The 18,228-nt window shown below is 38.2% G+C and overlaps 2 protein-coding genes across 3 annotated transcripts; one reads left to right on the forward strand and one right to left on the reverse strand.

Annotated features, from left to right (window-relative positions):
- The first annotated feature begins 774 nt into the window (after positions 1 to 774).
- Positions 775 to 6,148, forward strand: LOC122275973 (mannosyl-oligosaccharide 1,2-alpha-mannosidase MNS3). Its single transcript, XM_043085352.1, has 6 exons — positions 775 to 1,138; positions 1,954 to 2,888; positions 3,169 to 3,430; positions 4,549 to 4,746; positions 5,189 to 5,337; positions 5,514 to 6,148. Exons 1-6 carry the CDS (start codon positions 1,058 to 1,060, stop codon positions 5,770 to 5,772), a joined length of 1,884 nt encoding a protein of 627 aa, XP_042941286.1. The 5' UTR covers positions 775 to 1,057; the 3' UTR covers positions 5,773 to 6,148.
- Positions 6,149 to 6,223: 75 nt separating this feature from the next.
- LOC122275972 (potassium channel KAT1-like) lies at positions 6,224 to 10,766 on the reverse strand. 2 transcript variants are annotated; one of them, XM_043085350.1, is made up of 11 exons: positions 9,817 to 10,764; positions 9,512 to 9,727; positions 9,219 to 9,374; positions 9,079 to 9,136; positions 8,677 to 8,994; positions 8,149 to 8,388; positions 7,890 to 7,988; positions 7,766 to 7,798; positions 7,487 to 7,672; positions 6,674 to 7,409; positions 6,224 to 6,456 (listed from the first exon to the last, which is right to left on the reverse strand). In XM_043085350.1, exons 1-11 carry the CDS (start codon positions 9,993 to 9,995, stop codon positions 6,314 to 6,316), a joined length of 2,364 nt encoding a protein of 787 aa, XP_042941284.1. In that variant the 5' UTR covers positions 9,996 to 10,764; the 3' UTR covers positions 6,224 to 6,313. The 2 variants fall into 2 exon arrangements, with proteins under 2 accessions (XP_042941284.1, XP_042941285.1); XM_043085351.1 differs by lacking the exon at positions 7,766 to 7,798 and having other exon boundaries at positions 9,817 to 10,766.
- Positions 10,767 to 18,228: the final 7,462 nt, after the last annotated feature.

Consider the following 18,228-nt stretch of genomic DNA (forward strand, 5'->3'; position numbering starts at 1 on the left):
GTTCTATGATACCTTTCGGGTGAGTGTTTCTATTGGTGTTTTTACCTACTCTCATTCAAGACCCATCAATGGAATGCTATTTCACCCTCCATTAAAAGCAAACCACCCAAATTAACAAGGACATAAGTATTCTCATTTCTCACAACGTGTTCGAGTTCTTGAAATTTAGTCAATCATTCCCAAAATCATCAAATTGCAATTAGTAATTATTTTCACAAATAGGTGGTGTAAAACCAGATTTTGCACCGTGTCTACATCAACACTCACTCTTAAATAGTACCTGCTTCTCAATAATATATACTGACCATGTTTCAATAGATGAGTTTAAAAAATACATGTCTATAGAGCAATGAATATACCATCCAATCCTAACTGATTCTAATGGAACAAGTTACCATATTGGTATATCCCTCTAAAAAATCAATATCTCTACAAATTTTTATTTCATTTAAAATAAAGTATAGTTGTAAAAAGAATTGTAGATATATTTTATAGTACCGTTATTTATAAAAAAATATAATGTTACATATAATAGTAGAATGCATAAATATTATGTAATCGTTTTAAAAAATAGGAGTATCTATTATTAAAAAAATAAATTTTTTTATGTGAGTCTCTATTTACTTATTTTCAAATAAATTACATAATATTTATATTTTTATGCCTACAAATATTCTTTATTAATAAGTCTTAATAAATTTATTAAAAATATAGTATTTTTTTTTAATAAAATAATTTTTAAAAGCTTTCAAATCCAAACTTACGGTACAACATAAACACGTCCAGTTGCGGACCTTGCGGTGCCACGGCGAAAGGGATAAAGCAAGATTGACTCTGTGTCTTGACTTTGAATCAAAGCAAAATGGCCGTCAATGGCTCCGTGTCATATACCATTTGATCAAAGCCAAACGCATTGTCCCTGGAATCGGATCCTGACCGAACCCGATCCGAAATTCTCAGGCAGTCAGGTGCCCTTTACTTTGTTTGCATCAGAGCTTCCGAATTAGAGCGGAGCGGAACTGATCGTTTTACCCTAGCCGGTGATCTGAATCCAACTATGTCGTCCAAGTCTCTTCCTTACTCGATGAAAGATGTTGACTACGATAACGCCAAGTTCCGCCACCGTTCATTCTTTAAGGTTTTAAGATCTCTGTCTTTTGCCCACGATCTTCTTGTATTTTTTCTTTTTGCTATTAAGTTTCATTCATTCCTGGAACTTTCGCATTTGGTTAGTGAGATTTTAGGTCAATTAAGACTTTACGTTCAGGTTTTTGTTTCTGAATTATGTGCCATCTTAGAATTGGGTGAAATCATTACGTTTTCTGGAAATTGGAGTAGAATTTGTGTCTTGAACTGAATTCAACTGCATATGGTAACATTCACTTGCACCCAATTCTCGATAACAGTTGATTAACATTTTATAATTGGGAACATAATGTTGTCCCACAGTATTAGGACTCAAGGCATGCGACAGCACAGCATTAGAATTGGTTTTGTTGACTTAATATTGAAATTATTGAATATAAAGACTCAATAAAGCTATATAAAGCGTTGCCTCAACTTGTTGGGACTGGCTATGCCCCATTCATCATGATTTAGTTGTTTTTTTTTTCGCCCTTTTCTGTAAAATCCATCTAATCCAGTAATTACCATCCAAGGTTTGACATTACTTGATTTCTCGTAGCTTAAGGTATATCTGATTGTTGGATGTATCTGCATATCGGGGCTCTAGATTACTCCGATTGAGAGATTACTTTTGAGCATTTTCTTCTCTCTTTAATGAATAGTATATTTTAGGGTCTCGTGTGAAAGTTTCTGGCATGGCACTTCACCCCTTGTTTTTCTAATTTTCTGACATGTTGGCGCACTCAAATTTCAGTTAAAAAGTATAACAACTGTTATAACTCAAAAAAAAAAAAAAAAAACTCAGTTATTTTATTTTATTTTTCTCAGGTTATTACTCAGACCTTGTTCACTAGTAAAGTAAGGCGTGATTGTCAAAGTTGCAGTACAGGGAAGTTTTTAGCGTTAGTATTGTTGTTCGGTCTATTATATCTTATGTTTACACATACAAGTCCTGCCCATTCTGCAACTGAGAATGAAGAAAACCTCATTACGAAAGGTGGCAGCAGATTGGGAATGTTTTGGAGAAAACCACCAAGGCTTCCTCCACGTTTACCTCCTGAGGAGAAAGGTAGTGATAGCAGCTTTAGTCATGAGCATGAGAAGCTAAATGCTCCATCAAATTGGATATCTAGGCAACAAAGTGTTAAGAAGGCCTTTATACATGCATGGTCTGGCTATAAAAGATATGCAATGGGTAGCGATGAACTTATGCCACTGATCCAGCGGGGAGTAGATGGGTTAGGAGGTCTTGGTGCTACCATCGTAGATGCTCTTGACACTGCCATGATAATGGGTGTTGATGAAGCCGTCTCTGAAGCAGGCTCATGGATTGAGGCACACCTTTTAGATAGAATTACTCATAAAGGGCAAGTAAATTTGTTTGAAACTACCATACGTGTTATGGGTGGTCTTTTAAGTGCATATCATTTAAGCACTCGCGAAGAAGGGATCAACATGACACATACAGGGCCTAAACCAGTTATTTATCTGGAAACTGCTAGGAACTTGGCTGATCGTCTCCTATCCGCTTTTACTTTCAGTCAAACTCCTATTCCCTTTAGCGATGTTGTTCTGCGCGATTCCTCAGCACATGCAGCTCCCGATGGACTGAGTAGTACCTCAGAAGTTTCCACTTTACAGCTTGAGTTCAATTATCTCAGTGCTGTTTCTGGTGATCCAAAGTACAGCATAGAAGCCATGAAGGTCTTGGAACATATGAAGACTCTACCAAAGGTGGAAGGACTGGTTCCTATTTACATTAGGTATTGACCTTGCATATTATGTTTCTAAATTTGCATTTTTTTCCCCTGTTTTGTGTTGGGAAGAGAAGGGAGTTGGGGAGATTACAAATAGAGGCCTCTTTTAAATTTACTTGGCAAGAAACTACAGCAGTTTTTAGAATTACATCTTGCCTTTTTGTTAAACAAGTGGTTCTATTTAAATTTCTTCCGTTTCACTCAATACAAATGATATTCCTTCTCTTCCTTTCTCTTTTTCTGTTTCGTTGACTTATTTTTCATATTTTTTAATTACTGAATGCAGCCCTCACACTGGCGAATTTAGTGGAGAAAATATAAGACTAGGATCTCGTGGTGACAGTTACTATGAGTACCTACTCAAAGTGTGGCTTCAGCAGGGAATAACCCGAGATAGTAATTTGACCTATCTATATGATATGTATCAGGAAGCAATGAAGGGTGTCAGGCACCTTCTTGTTCAGAAATCAATCCCAAATGGACTAGTTTTTGTTGGCGAATTACCTTTCGGATCCAAGGGTGCCTTTAGTCCAAAAATGGATCACCTGGTATACAATATTTCGTCTACCACCTGATGTTCACCCTGCTGTTATTTACCTGTCTTTGCTAGTTTCACTTAGTTTATTCCTTAAACTCAAATGATTATGAAATGGCTGGTGAATGGAAATAGCTGGTCTTGCTCCAAATGATTGTGTTTTTTTTTTAACTGGAAGTTGCTCGCTTTGGTTGGTATAACGTAACTGGCTCCAATTTTAGCTTAAGTCTTTTGAAAACCAGATTATAAGAAAAATAAAAATTTTCTTCCATCTCTCAGAGACAGGGTGTAGATCCTTTCCTCGCACAATATGGCACATTAAGAAGTGATACAACAATTATTCAAATTTTTAACAAGCAAACATTCCTGCAATGGCTGCATGAAAATTACTACTACATATGATAAAGGATATGCTTGCTATTCTTTCTTTATTTCTTCCATACTTTCTTTTTCTAAGGAATGTTACTGCCTTATTCATTGTGTCCAAATTTTTTCCCAATATGCTATATAATAAAACTTTGAAACCTTTCCTTTCTTTTTTCAGGATAAAGTTTCTGTACAAGTTATTCTGGAAAATTTAGGATCTGGGTGTCGTTGAAAATACAATTTGCTTTTGCTTGTTTCCCCAACCACATACCCCCCCCCCCCCCCCCCCCCAAAAAAAAAAAACAGAAAAAACCATAAAAAAAAAAAAAAAAAAAAGGTCTCTCCATGCTTGATAGTAGCACCCCCAGATTTCCTTGCTTTCATGGGGAAACTAATTTTTTGCATGTATGTTGCTTGATACACTACGTACATCATAAGCTTGTCTTCCTCTAGTGTTCCTTGTCGAGGAACATTGGTAAGAAATGAAGGCTGCAGAAGTGCTAAAGTAATGTCACTCGCCTGTTTGTTTGCAAGTTCTTTATGACATTCAAATGAAGATTGTGAAGAAGCAATTAAGTGGGTGCGCTTGATTTTTTTGCCCTTATTGAAAACTTATGTTATATATAGATAGCATATTCTTGAGTAGATTATCAATATATGTATGGCTTATGTTGTGCACTCGTGCAATTAGATATCATCAAAAAGTTGCATTCTTCTCTCTTTTGGAACAGTCCTTGATATAAAATTCGTTTACGGTCTCTTTAGGTGTGTTTCTTGCCGGGTGTTCTTGCACTTGGTGCCACTAAAGGCATTACAAAGGAAAAGGCTATGAGAGACAATTTGCTTAACTTTGAAGACCTGGAGAATCTGAAGCTTGCTGAGGATCTGGCTAAAACATGTTTTGAGATGTATTCAGTTACTTCTACTGGTCTTGCTCCAGAAATTGCTTACTTCCATACTGCGGTTAGTTGGATCTGTCTAATAAATGTGTTGGAAGCAGTGATTGATGAATTAAGTGTACACGTGCACCAAATTGGATTATTAAAATACTATTCTCACTCGTTAAATTGTGTTGCTGTTTTTTACTTGTAATCAATTACATTTGTTCTCAAAACATATATTCTGTTACTTATATATTCAGTTACTTTCTACTGGCCTTGCTCCAGAAATTGCTTGCTTCCATACCAAGGTTAGTTGGATATGTACAAGGAATGTATTGGAAGCACCGATTGATGAATTAAGTGTACCCATGCACCGAATTGGAATGGTGTACTGCCATTCTCCATCGTTAAAATTTGTTGCAATTTTTTGTGTCATTTATTACATTTCGTCTTTGTTCTACAGATATTACTTATAAAAAGTCTATGTTCTACAGATATCTGACACTTTGCTCTGGTTGAAACAGGAATTTACTGAAGGAGGTCTAGATGGTGGGAACAAGAGTTCTAAATATGTACATGACATAATAATCAAACCTGCTGATCGCCATAATCTTTTGCGTCCTGAAACTGTAGAGTCATTGTTTGTCTTGTTTCGTATCACAGAAGACCCAAAGTATGGTTTCTTTCCTTTTTCTTTTTCTTTTTTTGTTTATGCATTAGCTTCTCTTGTATAATTCAAATGTTTTTGTCCAAGACTTACGTGCACACAGACCCACACACATGCAGAGGGAGATTCTCTCATAAATTATTATGCTTTTAATTAAATGACTAACTTAATGAGTGCGGCAGATACCGAGAATGGGGTTGGCAGATCTTTGAAGCATTTGAAAAATACACAAGAGTTGATAGTGGTGGATACAGTTCTCTGGATGATGTTACCGCAATTCCCCCTAATAGAAGGGACAAGATGGAGACATTCTTTTTGGGAGAGACGCTCAAGTATCTGTACTTGTTGTTTGGGGATACCTCTGTTATACCGTTGGATAAATTTGTTTTTAACACAGAAGCTCATCCTTTTCCCATAGAAGGCACTATTAAGAGGAAATGATACTTATCACCTCCAAAGGATTCATGCAAAGGGAAGCTTGTATAAGCTAATAAACTAGCGTATTTTGGAGCGGTCACAGACTGGAATGCACCTGAGACTGACCATTATATCCTCTTCATGGTGTCCTATAGCATCTCTCTTTTAAAGGCAGTGAAAGTGCATGGTCAGGTTGTGAAGACGTACAAGGGAGCTCTAATTTGTTTCATTTTTGGCACAATGCATCAGTAATTAAATCCATTTTCTTCTGCATCACCCGAAAAGATTAGAGAGTGACAAATTTTCTTGGACTTGGAGAGACTGTAAGATGTATTGTATCAATGGATGTTTTGAGTAATTTATTGGATGGGGTTTTGCCCATCAAAAGTATTGAGTGAAATTTTTTCGTGTAATTGGTTTCTCCAGCTTTGGAGTAATATTGCCAGCCATGGAGGCTCAAAATTACAAACTGATATAGCCAAATTCTTGTTGCTAGATCATTATAGATTGCCTTGTCTAAAAGTTACAAGTTATCTGAATGTTGCATTATTGCCTTAAGTAACCATTAGGTCAATTCGCAGTCCATCTTTTCACACTCGTTATGAAGGAGATACAGATGGTCACCATCTCGAATTACATTTATATCATCTATTTCTGCATTCTCTGCATTAATGACTTTTGTTGGTGGGGGGCCTCCAAACTTCTCACCTGCAGTTTCACAAGCCGCTAGGGTAACCCTTGGATAAAGCTTGAGAAAGAAACCATGCTTAAATTAAAAACAGTTTGTCAATCCCAGTGAATTTGAGTTTTCCTTTCAATTTTGGTTTTTTCAAAGTTGTTGTGTCCACCTAACCTTTTAATAATCCTAATTTTTAATTTATTTTCCAGGTTAATTTCAAGTTCTTTGAATTCTAACAATGCTTACCGGCTATTTTGAGCAGCTTCTCAATCGAATCGGGTAAGATTATTAACTTCCCAGGCTGCCTCTGAGATGTACCATCGGGTTGAAGCTTCATGTGGATGGTGACTCTCTTTTTCATCAATTTGATCACTTCTGTGTTAGTGGGACAACTAAATCCGCTTGAGCAGGAACTAGCCGAGTCAATTTTCAAGTTGTTGTTAACAGATTGAGGGCCTTGTCTTCTGTGTTTGTTTTGGCTATACAAGCCATTGTCAGCTGATTCCAACCCAATTAAATCTATTCTGTGTTCATCTGGTTTCCTTCTATGTTCATAACTCAGTAAAAGCTCATATATGCTCTTGTTTTCTTGCTGTTCCGCTAGAGCTTTTGGTGTCCATCCTCTGCCATCTTGTTTGTTTACATTAGCACCTCCTTCCAATAGAATCTTAACCATCTCAAGATGCCCCCTGCGAACCGCAGCATGAAGAGCTGTCTGATCATCCTCGGCCATCAAATTTACGTCTGTTGCATATCTCGCAACCATTGGGCATTTCCCTGTTTCGCTCTGCTCTGCAGTCTCCAATCCTGAGAAACATACGTCCCTTGCTTCCTGCATCGGTAGATCTTCGTATGAATTATCCTGACATCCTGAAGGTGACAAGCTTTCTTCAATTGGTTCCCCATTAAACCATTCTCTGAGGAAAAGTCCCGGGTACTTGTGTGCGTATTCAAAGCCTAAGCTTTCCTGCCCCTTCAGTTTCTGCAGATGCAGAGCATCGGTTATCAGTTATATTTGTTTCGTTAAAGAATTGAAAAATCTCATGATCCTGTAACTACCTGGAAAAGGTTGTTCATAATAATGCGTCCATCCTCTGCCTTTGCTTGTATCGCATTCATCAGTGAAGTTCTGTTGAGTCGTAGGATTTGAGAAATCTCAATCGTCCGAACTGAGAAAGGCTGCGGCCGATAACATAGGACTCCAAACTCTCCAAACGAATCTCCTGCAACTGCCTTTCCAAGATCCTGAGAGTAAATGGTTTATGTTGGGATGTGATCAGATTTACCTCGCTATTTTGTTCAATATGGAGTGTGTGAATGTTAGATTACATGACCTACTTTATCACGCCCATCAGTATGGCAAAGGAATTTCTGCAACCACCAATATTTTCCAAACCAACTCTATGTTAGTGGCCATTTGTCAGGAAATTTTGTTATGCAATATGAAGAAAACTAAGCTTACCACCACGCCTGAGACAAGTATATAAAGATCTGTTGGTGCCTCATTCTGCAGAATTACATCTTCCTTGGGTGGAAAATACTCCGCCTCCATTTCTGAAACCTTTTTTTGAAACGGAACAGTGAATTAGCATCTTGTGAAATTTGGATAAATTTGCCATCTAAGAAACTTTAATCCATGTGATTCAGCTCAAAAGAGTAAAGGAAGGTGGAGGAAAAACAATGATTTACCCTCCAGTCTATTGAATCATGTGAAGTATTACCAGTTGGAAAAGAAAGTCATGAGAAACCCCTTGAAAGAGAGACACTTTTTCAACGATGGGGAAGAAAAGATAGTGTGCGATGCTTGAACGAATAGCCTTTGGTAGACCATTTAAGGTATCTTGTTGATTCATTCCTTCTGTTTTGAACTTCAGACATATGTGGGAAAGCATCTGATCCTGTATGCTTGGAGGCAAGTGATTTCGTGCTGCAAATTCTGAGGCAGCTCTGACTGAATCTCTCTGTAAAACCAAAGCAAGCTACCTGAGATTAGCACTCCCAGCCCCAATACCACATCTTTTAAATACTACAATTCCGCTGCATACATACCATGCGTACATACAAAATATAAGATGAATAGATGCATTCCAATGTAAGCAACTGAACTAGAAGGGGTAATGTCGTATGGCAAACTTGTCACAAACTTATCAAAATGTGGGGTGAACAGGATTTTAGTTGAGGGGTTGTTTGTGAAAAATCAATTACAGGAAAATAATGAGTAATATCAGTAGTAAGTAAAGACAACATACGAAGTTTCTAGTGCGGCTTGTCCAGTGAACGACAAGGTTTGTCATGTTGCCAATGAGGTAAGATGTCAATCCCAAGTTGAACAGCATGTAAAAGATATCGAACATCATCTCTCTGGTGTTTTCAGCATGCAAATCCCCGTATCCCGTAGTTGTCAATGTCGTGATAGACCAGTAAATAGCAGTTACGTATCGGTCCCAAAGACCAACTTCTTTGAAATTTGGGTTTACTGCACCAATCCAGGTTCTTTTTGGATCAGGGTATCTGTCTGCAATCAGATAATTTACGCATCCAGCAAAGTGTACAGCGAACAGGGTCACCTGAGACCCACCAGAATGGTTTAGCAATCAAGATTTTATTAGATGACTTGGAAAGGAAGAAATTATCTATTTTAAGTGGCTTACAGAAATGAGCTTTATGCACCGAGTCCAGAAATAATTGAAGCGGATGTCCTTCTCAAGTCTAAGTAAGGAAACTTGCTGGTTAGTGTAATTGGAGAATTTGAAGAAAAACCAAAGGTATAAGATAGGATATGGGGATAGACCTTGCAAACAGGGAGCTGACTCGTCTTAGACGCCAGAGTCTGAGCATGTTGAGTAGTGTAAACCCAAGTTCGCCGCTTTTATTTGTAAACAGGAGGCTGATAGACTGAAATGGTGCCGTGGAACAGACATCGAAGACAAACCAGGTAGATATGTACCTGAAAGTTGGGTAAGGATCATATATATGATGAAAGTTGAATGATTTCTCTTAAGAGAAGACAGATCAATTGTTGATTCATGTTAACTAATGGAAAGGAGTTTTCGACCAAAAAGCTGCAAAAGATTGATTATTCACCTGACTGCAATTTTCTTCGGGTCATCGACAAGAAGATAAGATTGGTTGTCGAGATATGCAACAAAGAAGGTGAGAATGATGTCAATGGCAAAGAAGCCATTGACAATGTTGTCAAAGATGAAGAGTGCGTCTTGCTTGTAAGGCAGAAATGCAAACTCGAATGGGCAAATCCAGGCCGAGTAAATGACTAAAACAACAAGTAACATCTCCCAAGCCCTGAATGTGAAGAACAGAACGCACCATGAGAAGCAGTAGTCTGATTATACAAAGAAGTATTAGAAAGAACTGCGGCAAAAGATCATCACCTATAACGGGGACTGAAAGGCGAAACTATGCATTTTCGAAGTGTAGTTGCCTGGTTGATTCTAGCTCCAAGGGATGGCAAGAGATCACTGGAGAAGAAGCTGCTACTAACAGCACTCTCCATATGAAACTCCTCGAAACAGAACCTGTTGAAGAAGTTTTTTGAGCAGGAAAGCGACATGTGTTTTTGAAATTCCTCTAAGGCCACAATACAGTACAGTGTTAAAAAAATCGGCAGAGGTAAGTGATCCGCCGGGAACGGTTATAAATAGTGAAGTTGGTGACACGGGTTAAAGACTTCTTTTCGCCTTTTCTTTCTTCTTTTTCTTCCTATGCTCGTGACATATTTGGAAGGACTATAAATGAAGGAAACGTATGCATATATTTATATATATGTATATATATATATGCAGTTAGTGCGAAATTAAGGATTGGTTAGAAAAGTAGTCAAAAGGTGAAACTGGAACTTTCCATTGGGTTTGAACAAGAAGCAGATGATATAAGAACACAAGCTGTCCCAGTGGCATATATGAGAGACTTTCTGTAATGCAGTTGCAGAGGATCGTTCCCGAAGAGAGAGAGAGCAAAAGAAAATGGAAATGGTGCTTGTGGGTAGTGTTATTGGTGGTGGTGGTGGTGGTGGGAACTCCATCATGATCTGTACATGTGGAGTTGTGAATGATAGATATATAGACAAGGCTGTGAAGTAGTACTACTGCAGGGATAGATTTGAATGAAAATATATAGTGTTATCATTTCAAAAACCAAATATATATGGACCGGACAACCATAGTAAAACCGAGGGCTCTACTTATATGGATGCCATGTGGCGTGGACCAATAGGAGGTTTCTTTAGAGGAAGGGACACTTTGAGGCAAAACTTTCTCAAGATCTATATTATAACTCTCATCTTCTTCTTTGTAAAGTGCCTGCCAAGCTAGCTTGGGGTTGTTCTTTGATGCAACGCAATCACAACCATACGTGTGAAAATGGATTCACGGCCATTATATATATGGCGCATGTCTCTCTGCCTGTGTTTGTTTATATGTTTTATTTTGACCCGTTTCGAATTCCCCGACGTCTTGTTTAAGTGATTCTCACGGACTCCTTTCTGTGGCCCATATCTGATGATTTGTTGATGATTATCTCTTTACTAATTTATTCCACATCCCAGAAAGTGTTTTAGGTAAATCATTTTCCTGAATAGTGAGTGGTCATCAACATCACTTTGATCTTCTCTTTAATGATATTCTGTCCGTTCATTCCAGGTTCCTCCTTCGGCCATTTGGATGCTACTGACAACTGTATAACTAGGATTTTGAATGATTACCTTCCTTGCAAAAGTTCAGCAAAAAGAAAAAAAAATATAGTTAGAGAGAATGCAGTACTGAATCTCGAAACTTGAAAGCTTGAAGAAAAGGAATATAGAACTCTTTAATTTCCTGACAAAAATTAAATATTGGATTGGAACAACTCAGGAAAGTTGTAGGTGAATGAAATGATTTATCACAAAAAGTACTGTCGTTCATTTTGACATGTGATGGGAATTAAGAATACTTGAGAAATCTTTCCCCAAGAATGATGGAATGACAGATTTATGCCCACTAGCCAAATTTTAAATCATATGGACTGCAGCAGAAAAAGAATGGGAGAGAAGGCGATGAAGCCACCTAAATTGCATATAAATTTTCTAGTCACAAGAAGATTATATAAAAATAATTTTATAAATTGATTTAATTTAATATGATACGTTAAATTGTAAAGATATTTTATTATAAAATAGATCTAGCATATCATATATATGAAACTATTTCAATTTATAAGTTTACTTTAATAAAATTTCTTTATAGTTGTAATACTTATCCGACATCTTTAGAAATTCTGCATTTCTACAGTGTTAAAAAAAAAAAGAACTGGTGGGATGTTATTCTTGGGAAAAGTATTCATGTTGAGATACGAACTATTAAGTTTTATATTTGATAGAAAAAGACTAATAAAAGTGAATGGTTGTTTGTATGTAAGGTAATGCCACTTGCCGCTGATTAATGATTATCATCTTAAGATTGAACGTTATTTATCATGTGTGGCTTTCAGAAGGTTTCGTCTATCTACAATTTTTCGGACCGAATTCTCTTAAATTGTGGTCGACCCATTTTGATTTGGAATCACTACACCTGCAAGGAATAGGTGGGCCTCGCTCGAATCGTCCTCTCTTATTCTCTGTCTCTGAATTGTTTGTAAATCTTCTCACGTAATTCTGCAGTATGCAATGAATGCAACTGGTATTGATCTGCATGATATCACCAAGGAAAAACGGGTGTAGATTATTGTATTATCTATAAATTAGGGGATGTCTGGTGATTTAAACAGGATAGTGATTGATTGCAAACAACTGGGTATTTGATTGCAGAAGAGAAGGCCCCACGTACTCGTGTAAAGTCAAGCTTCCAGGAAGCAACGAAGGCGACAACACAAATGTCAGATACGCTAAAATCTATGCACCAATAACACCACCTGCACTTCCGGTCTGGAACCAAAATACAAGACACAATGCACGTGCTATGGATTTTTGGTTTTGCTAGCTTTTGTGTTTAGTATGGTTAACACGCCCTCCAGTACTGCTTAAAATGGACCCTAAGCACAAAAAGATCGATTTATGATATAATTTTAGTTTATGGTTCAGAAAATTTTTGACCCCCAAAAAGAAAAAAAAAAGAAAAGGAAAAAGAAATCAAATACTTCATGAGTTCAGTTTGGTAGGGATCCCCCTGAGCTCCATGTGAGATGTTGTTCATTACTGGTGGGGTAGACTAGTCTGCACAACGTACGTGGACAATGCAGAGAATGAAACAAATCTCTCTCTCTCTCTCTCTCTCTCTCTCCCTCTTTGTCAGACGCACACATAGACAATTAAAAGCAATGGCTATTTAGCTTGTCATCTATCAGCCCCCACAAATAAGGAAAAAGGATACCCTTGCGACCATGAATGCTGTGAAAGAGGCAATAATTAAGCTGTGCACCTACCCCATGTTTGGGTTTTATTAGAATATAAACCAAGTCAAAGACGTCCATGTTCTCCGTTTCTTCATGTTCCCTTTGATTACTCTAAAAGTTGAGTATAAAATTAATTAAACTTCTGATCATGTGTTCATTCCCCTCTTTAAAAATAATAAAGAAAAAGGAAAAGGCATGTTTATTTAACATTATATATACAAGAGTCAAACAGCTATAGAAAATATATATATGTATATATCTGTTGCAAACTGAGCTTATTAATCACGCAAAAACTCTTACTTAACAGTACAATGATTATAAAGGCTACATATGGGGCGATTTTGGAAGGGGGAGCAGTTGATATATATTAATCTAATTCTCGCGCAGAGCATGCAGGGATGGGGGCATGCATGCATGGGGCGAATGCTGGTTGAAGTTCCAGAATGGAAATCTATCGAAAGAGAATTCTTCGCGGCACTGCTTGCTATATATATATATATATATATGGACCAGCTCAAAGATTCTTGTGAAGTGTGAATTGATCAGCTTCTTTCATTAATGGATAAAAACAAATTACAATAAAGTGAGAAATTAAATTATTCAAAAAATACTTACGTAATGAAAGTGAATATGATATATCAAATGAACGCTATCCTTCAAAAGAAATGCCATCAATTTGCCTACCTATATATATATATATATATATAAATCTATATTCGTACGTAGCATGACGAAGATGGGGATTCAAGATTATGATCAATGGGGAAGACTAACCCGGCCTAGTACTGCATAGTTTAATGACCAACTGTAACCAAAATAACTTTTTTTTTTTTTTTTTCACGGCTGTAACCAAAATAACTTATGATGCAACTTGCATGTCTCCAAAAAATATTTTAAAAAATAAGAAAAATGAGAGAGAGAGAGACAGAGACAGAGAGAGAGAGAGAGAGAGAGAGAGAGAGAGAAGAAGAAGAAGAAGAAGAAGAAGAAGAAGAAGAAGAACGTTCTGGTGATGGTTGGAAGGTCGATTTGGGCAAAAATGTAGACCGGTGGTCCTGTAAGATCGATGATGGTTCATCGTGAGATTGCCCACAGCTTTATTAAATACTACTCCATCTGTAAGGTATCGAAAATAAACAAAGGAAGAAGACGGGTTGCAGGGCCAAGTCTGAAGGAAATCTCATGTATTTCGCGTGATTCTAATTTACAGAATACATCCAACTAATATAGGCATTGTGCTCTAACAGAATCTGCTAATTACAAATATATTTACCAAGAATGAAATAATAGTATAAAATGTAAATAATCAAAATAAAACAATTAACTATCCTTTATCCAAACTGCATGTAGCTGCTAAAGAACGACATCTAGCATGCTCTTTATTATGTAATAGCCCCCCACAAGATGGAGAATAGAGGTTGACTATTCCCATCTTGGACAAATGTGACTTGAGAAGAAAAGAAGGTAGAGCTTTAGTAAACATATCTGCGAGCTGGCTGTGAGAAGGAACATGAGAAGTTGTGAGCCTTCTTGAATCTTGTCCTGAACTAGGTGACAATCTAGTTCAATGTGTTTAGTTCTCTCGTGAAAAACTGGATTTGCAGCTATGTGTAAGGCTGCCTGGTTGTCACAATGAAGTAAGGCAGATTGAGGGTGAGAAATCTGGAGATCAGTGAGTAAATATCGCAACCATGTAAGTTCACAACAAGTAGAGGCCATGGAACGGTACTCGGCTTCAGCTGAAGAGCGAGAAACTACTGATTGCTTCTTTGTTTTCCAAGAAATCAGAGAGTGACCAAGAAAGATGCAATAACCGGTAACTGAGCGACGAGTGTCGGGGCAAGAAGCCCAATCAAAGTCACAAAAAGCCTTGAGTTGAAGCTGAGAAGAGGAGGACAATAAAATGCCTTGGCCGGGGGTAGCTTTGATGTATCTCAATACCTTGTGTGCAGTGGCCATATGTGTAGAGGTAGGATGATCCATAAATTGACTCAAGAGCTGAACAGCAAAACATATGTCGGGCCTAGTGATTGTTAAGTACAATAAACGGCCAATGAGACGACGGTATGGACTTGGATCAGCTAGAGGAACACCAGTAGCTTTGCTGACTTTAAAATTCTGGTCAAGAGGTAATTGGAGAGGCTTGCTCCCAAGTGTACCCGAGTCAGCTAAAATATCCAGCGCGTATTTTCTTTGACATAAATGGATGCCTTTAGATGAACGGGCAACCTCCAAGCCAAGGAAATAGCGCAAAGAACCAAGGTCTTTAATTTTGAAATGAGTATTGAGGAAAGTTTTGAGAGAAGCAATAGAGGAAGAACAATTTCCAGCCACAATAATATCGTCAACATATACCAGCAATGCAGTAAATGAGTTGCCCTCCAACTTAGTGAAGAGGCTATAATCAGCCTTAGATTGATGAAACCCAAAAGTAATAAGAGATGAAGAGAATTTGGAATACCATTGTCTTGAAGCTTGCTTAAGGCCATATAGACTCTTAAGCAATTTGCACACTTGGTGAGGTTCTCCTTTGGTGTATCCAAGAGGTTTACGCATATAGATCTCCTCATCCAAATCACCGTAGAGAAATGCGTTGTGGACATCAAATTGATGGATGAACCATCCTTTAATAGCTGCCACTGAAAGTAAGAACCGAATAGTGACTAATTTAACAACAGGAGAAAAAGTCTCCGTGTAGTCAATACCCTCTTGTTGGGTGAAACCTTTGGCGACAAGTCTAGCTTTCAACCTTTCAATAGTCCCATCAGAATTGAATTTTGTCTTGTACACGTATTTACAGTCAATGGCTTCTTTGCCAGGAGGAAGATCAGTGATGATCCAAGTGTGATTCTGTTCTAAAGCTTGCAGTTCAGAAGTCATAGCTTCACACCAGCCAGGGTCCTTAAGGGCTTGCTTGTATGTTTGTGGGTCAGAAATAGAGGAAATTGAAGTAAACAAAGCAGTAAATGAGGGAGAAAATTTTTGGTAAGTGAGATAGTGAGAGAGGGAATAATTGTTACCTGAAATAGTGTCTTTAAGCTTGGACAGCAATGGTGGGGAAGCAGGGAGTGATGCCTGTTGACAGTGAAATTGTTGAAGGTATTGAGGGGCTTTCCTTACTCGAGATGACCTGCGGAGGGGGAGTTGAGAGGAGGAAGGTGGAGAAGGGTGTGTGGAAAAAGAAGAGGGAGAAATGTGAGATGAAGACGTCGTGTTGTCTAGGGACGAAGTGAGCTGTCCAGAATTATTTTGGGAGGGTAAAGGAGAAATTTGAGGGGCTGTTTGGGGAAAGTCAAGGAGGTCTGGAAGAGGTTTAGTAAAGACAAGGTCATTTTGTGAGGATGGGGAAGAATTGGAAGGAAGAGAGTGAAAGGGAAATATTGTCTCATGGAAGACAACATCCCGAGATATGAAGGTTGAGTTGGTGTGAAGGTCAAGAAGTTTATATCCCTTGATGCCAAAGGGATAGCCAAGAAAGATACACATGCAACCTCGGGGTTCAAATTTTTTTCTCCCATGAGGAAGTGTGGTTGCAAAACAAAGTGAACCAAAAATTTTCATGTGTGCATACACTGGTTTGGAATTGAATAAAAGTTCATAAGGGGTTTTGTTTTGAAGAAGGGGAGTGGGGGTTCGATTGATTAAGTAAGCGGCTGTCAAAACACAATCACTCCAATATTCAAGAGGAAGACCCGCTTGTATTTTCAATGCTCGAGCGACATTAAGTAAGTGTTGGTGTTTTCGTTCCACAATACCATTTTGTCGTGGGGTGGCCACACAACTTCTTTGATGTATGATGCCTTTAGTGTTAAAAAAATCTGTCATTTGAAATTCACTTCCATTGTCACTTCGTAAAACTTTGATTTTGTGGTTAAATTGATTTTCAACTAAGTTAGAAAAGGAAGTAATGCAGTTTCTGGTTTCAGATTTATTGTGGAGAAGATACAACCAAGTACTTCTTGTGTAGTCATCAATTATGGTTAGAAAAAATTTGAAACCATCATATGCAATGGTTGAGCAAGGCCCCCATAGGTCACAGTGTATCATTTCAAAAGGTTTAGATGCCTTATGTTGGCTGTGAGGAAACGGCAATTGATGGAGTTTAGCTAATGGACAAATGCAACAAGGTTTTGTATTAATAGATGAAACATCTTTCTTTACAATAGGATCTGTAATCAGATTAATACATGGAAAAGAAGGATGGCCTAGGCGACAATGCCATAGGTCAGAAACATCTGTATTGGGTAAAATAGAAGTTGAACCAGTGAATGGAGCAGTGGAGAAGGTTGAAAGTTTATTAGTTAAAGTGGAGGGAGACACCTCAGTGCTCAAGAAGTGATAAAGGCCACTCCGTACTTCACCCTTCCCAATCGTTGTCCAAGATAAAAGGTCCTGAATAAGGCAACAATCAGACAAGAAAACTAGACAACAAGTGAGAGCAGTGGCCAGTTTTTTTACAGAAATTAAATTAAATTGAAAAGATGGTATGCAGAAAACGTCATGGAGACAAATTGATGGAGTGAGTTGGACAGAGCCAATGTGAGTGACAGAGGCCTCAGTGCCATTTGGCATTTTAACAGAATAATTAACATGAGCAGTGATAGTAATGAGTAGGGAGGTACAGCAGACCATGTGGTCTGTTGCACCTGTGTCAATGATCCAGGGAATATTTGTGGTGTGAAATGGAACGTGTGTGCATATAGAGAGGCAAAGAGAAATACCAGAGAGGTTGGGTTGCGGGTTGGGCAGATTGGCAGATGCAAGATTGGACTGAATTGGGTGTGAAGGAGGTTGAGCAGTAGCGGAAGAATCCCTTGGCTGAAGCAGAGTTAGTAGTTGCTGATACTGGGCTTGAGTTAAACCCACTCTTCCATCACTAGTCTTATCCAGGTCAGAAGCATGTGACAAGGTAGTTTGTGTAGCAAGAGCAGCGGAATTGGTGCTTTTGGTGAAGAACTTATGACCCGGTGGGTAACCATGCAATTTGTAGCACCTCTCCATGGTGTGACCAGACAAATTACAGTGAGAACAAATAGGGGGCTCTGCATTTCCAGCTTTAAAGCAGGTTTCAAATGTGTGACCAGAAATTTTGCAATGTGTACAATAGGCACGATCTTTCTTAGGGGTATTTCTGGACTGATTGAAGGTTCTAGTATGTGGTGCAAACGATCGGTTGATAGCTAAGGCCATGGAGTCAGGGGATGGGTTATGGGAAATAAGTTGGTGTTGGCGCTCCTGTTGTTGAATGAGCGAAAAAATTTTGGTCACGGGTGGGAGGGGATCTAATAACATTATTTGGTCACGAACATTGGAATAGGTATCATGTAGACCCATGAGAAATTGAAACACACAGTCTCGTTGGTATCTATCCAAGAGTGTTGGTGCAGTGCCACAAGTACACACAAAAATCGGATCATAAA

The sequence above is a fragment of the Carya illinoinensis genome, chromosome 9, assembly GCF_018687715.1.
Source record: "Carya illinoinensis cultivar Pawnee chromosome 9, C.illinoinensisPawnee_v1, whole genome shotgun sequence".
Lineage (NCBI taxonomy): Eukaryota > Viridiplantae > Streptophyta > Magnoliopsida > Fagales > Juglandaceae > Carya > Carya illinoinensis.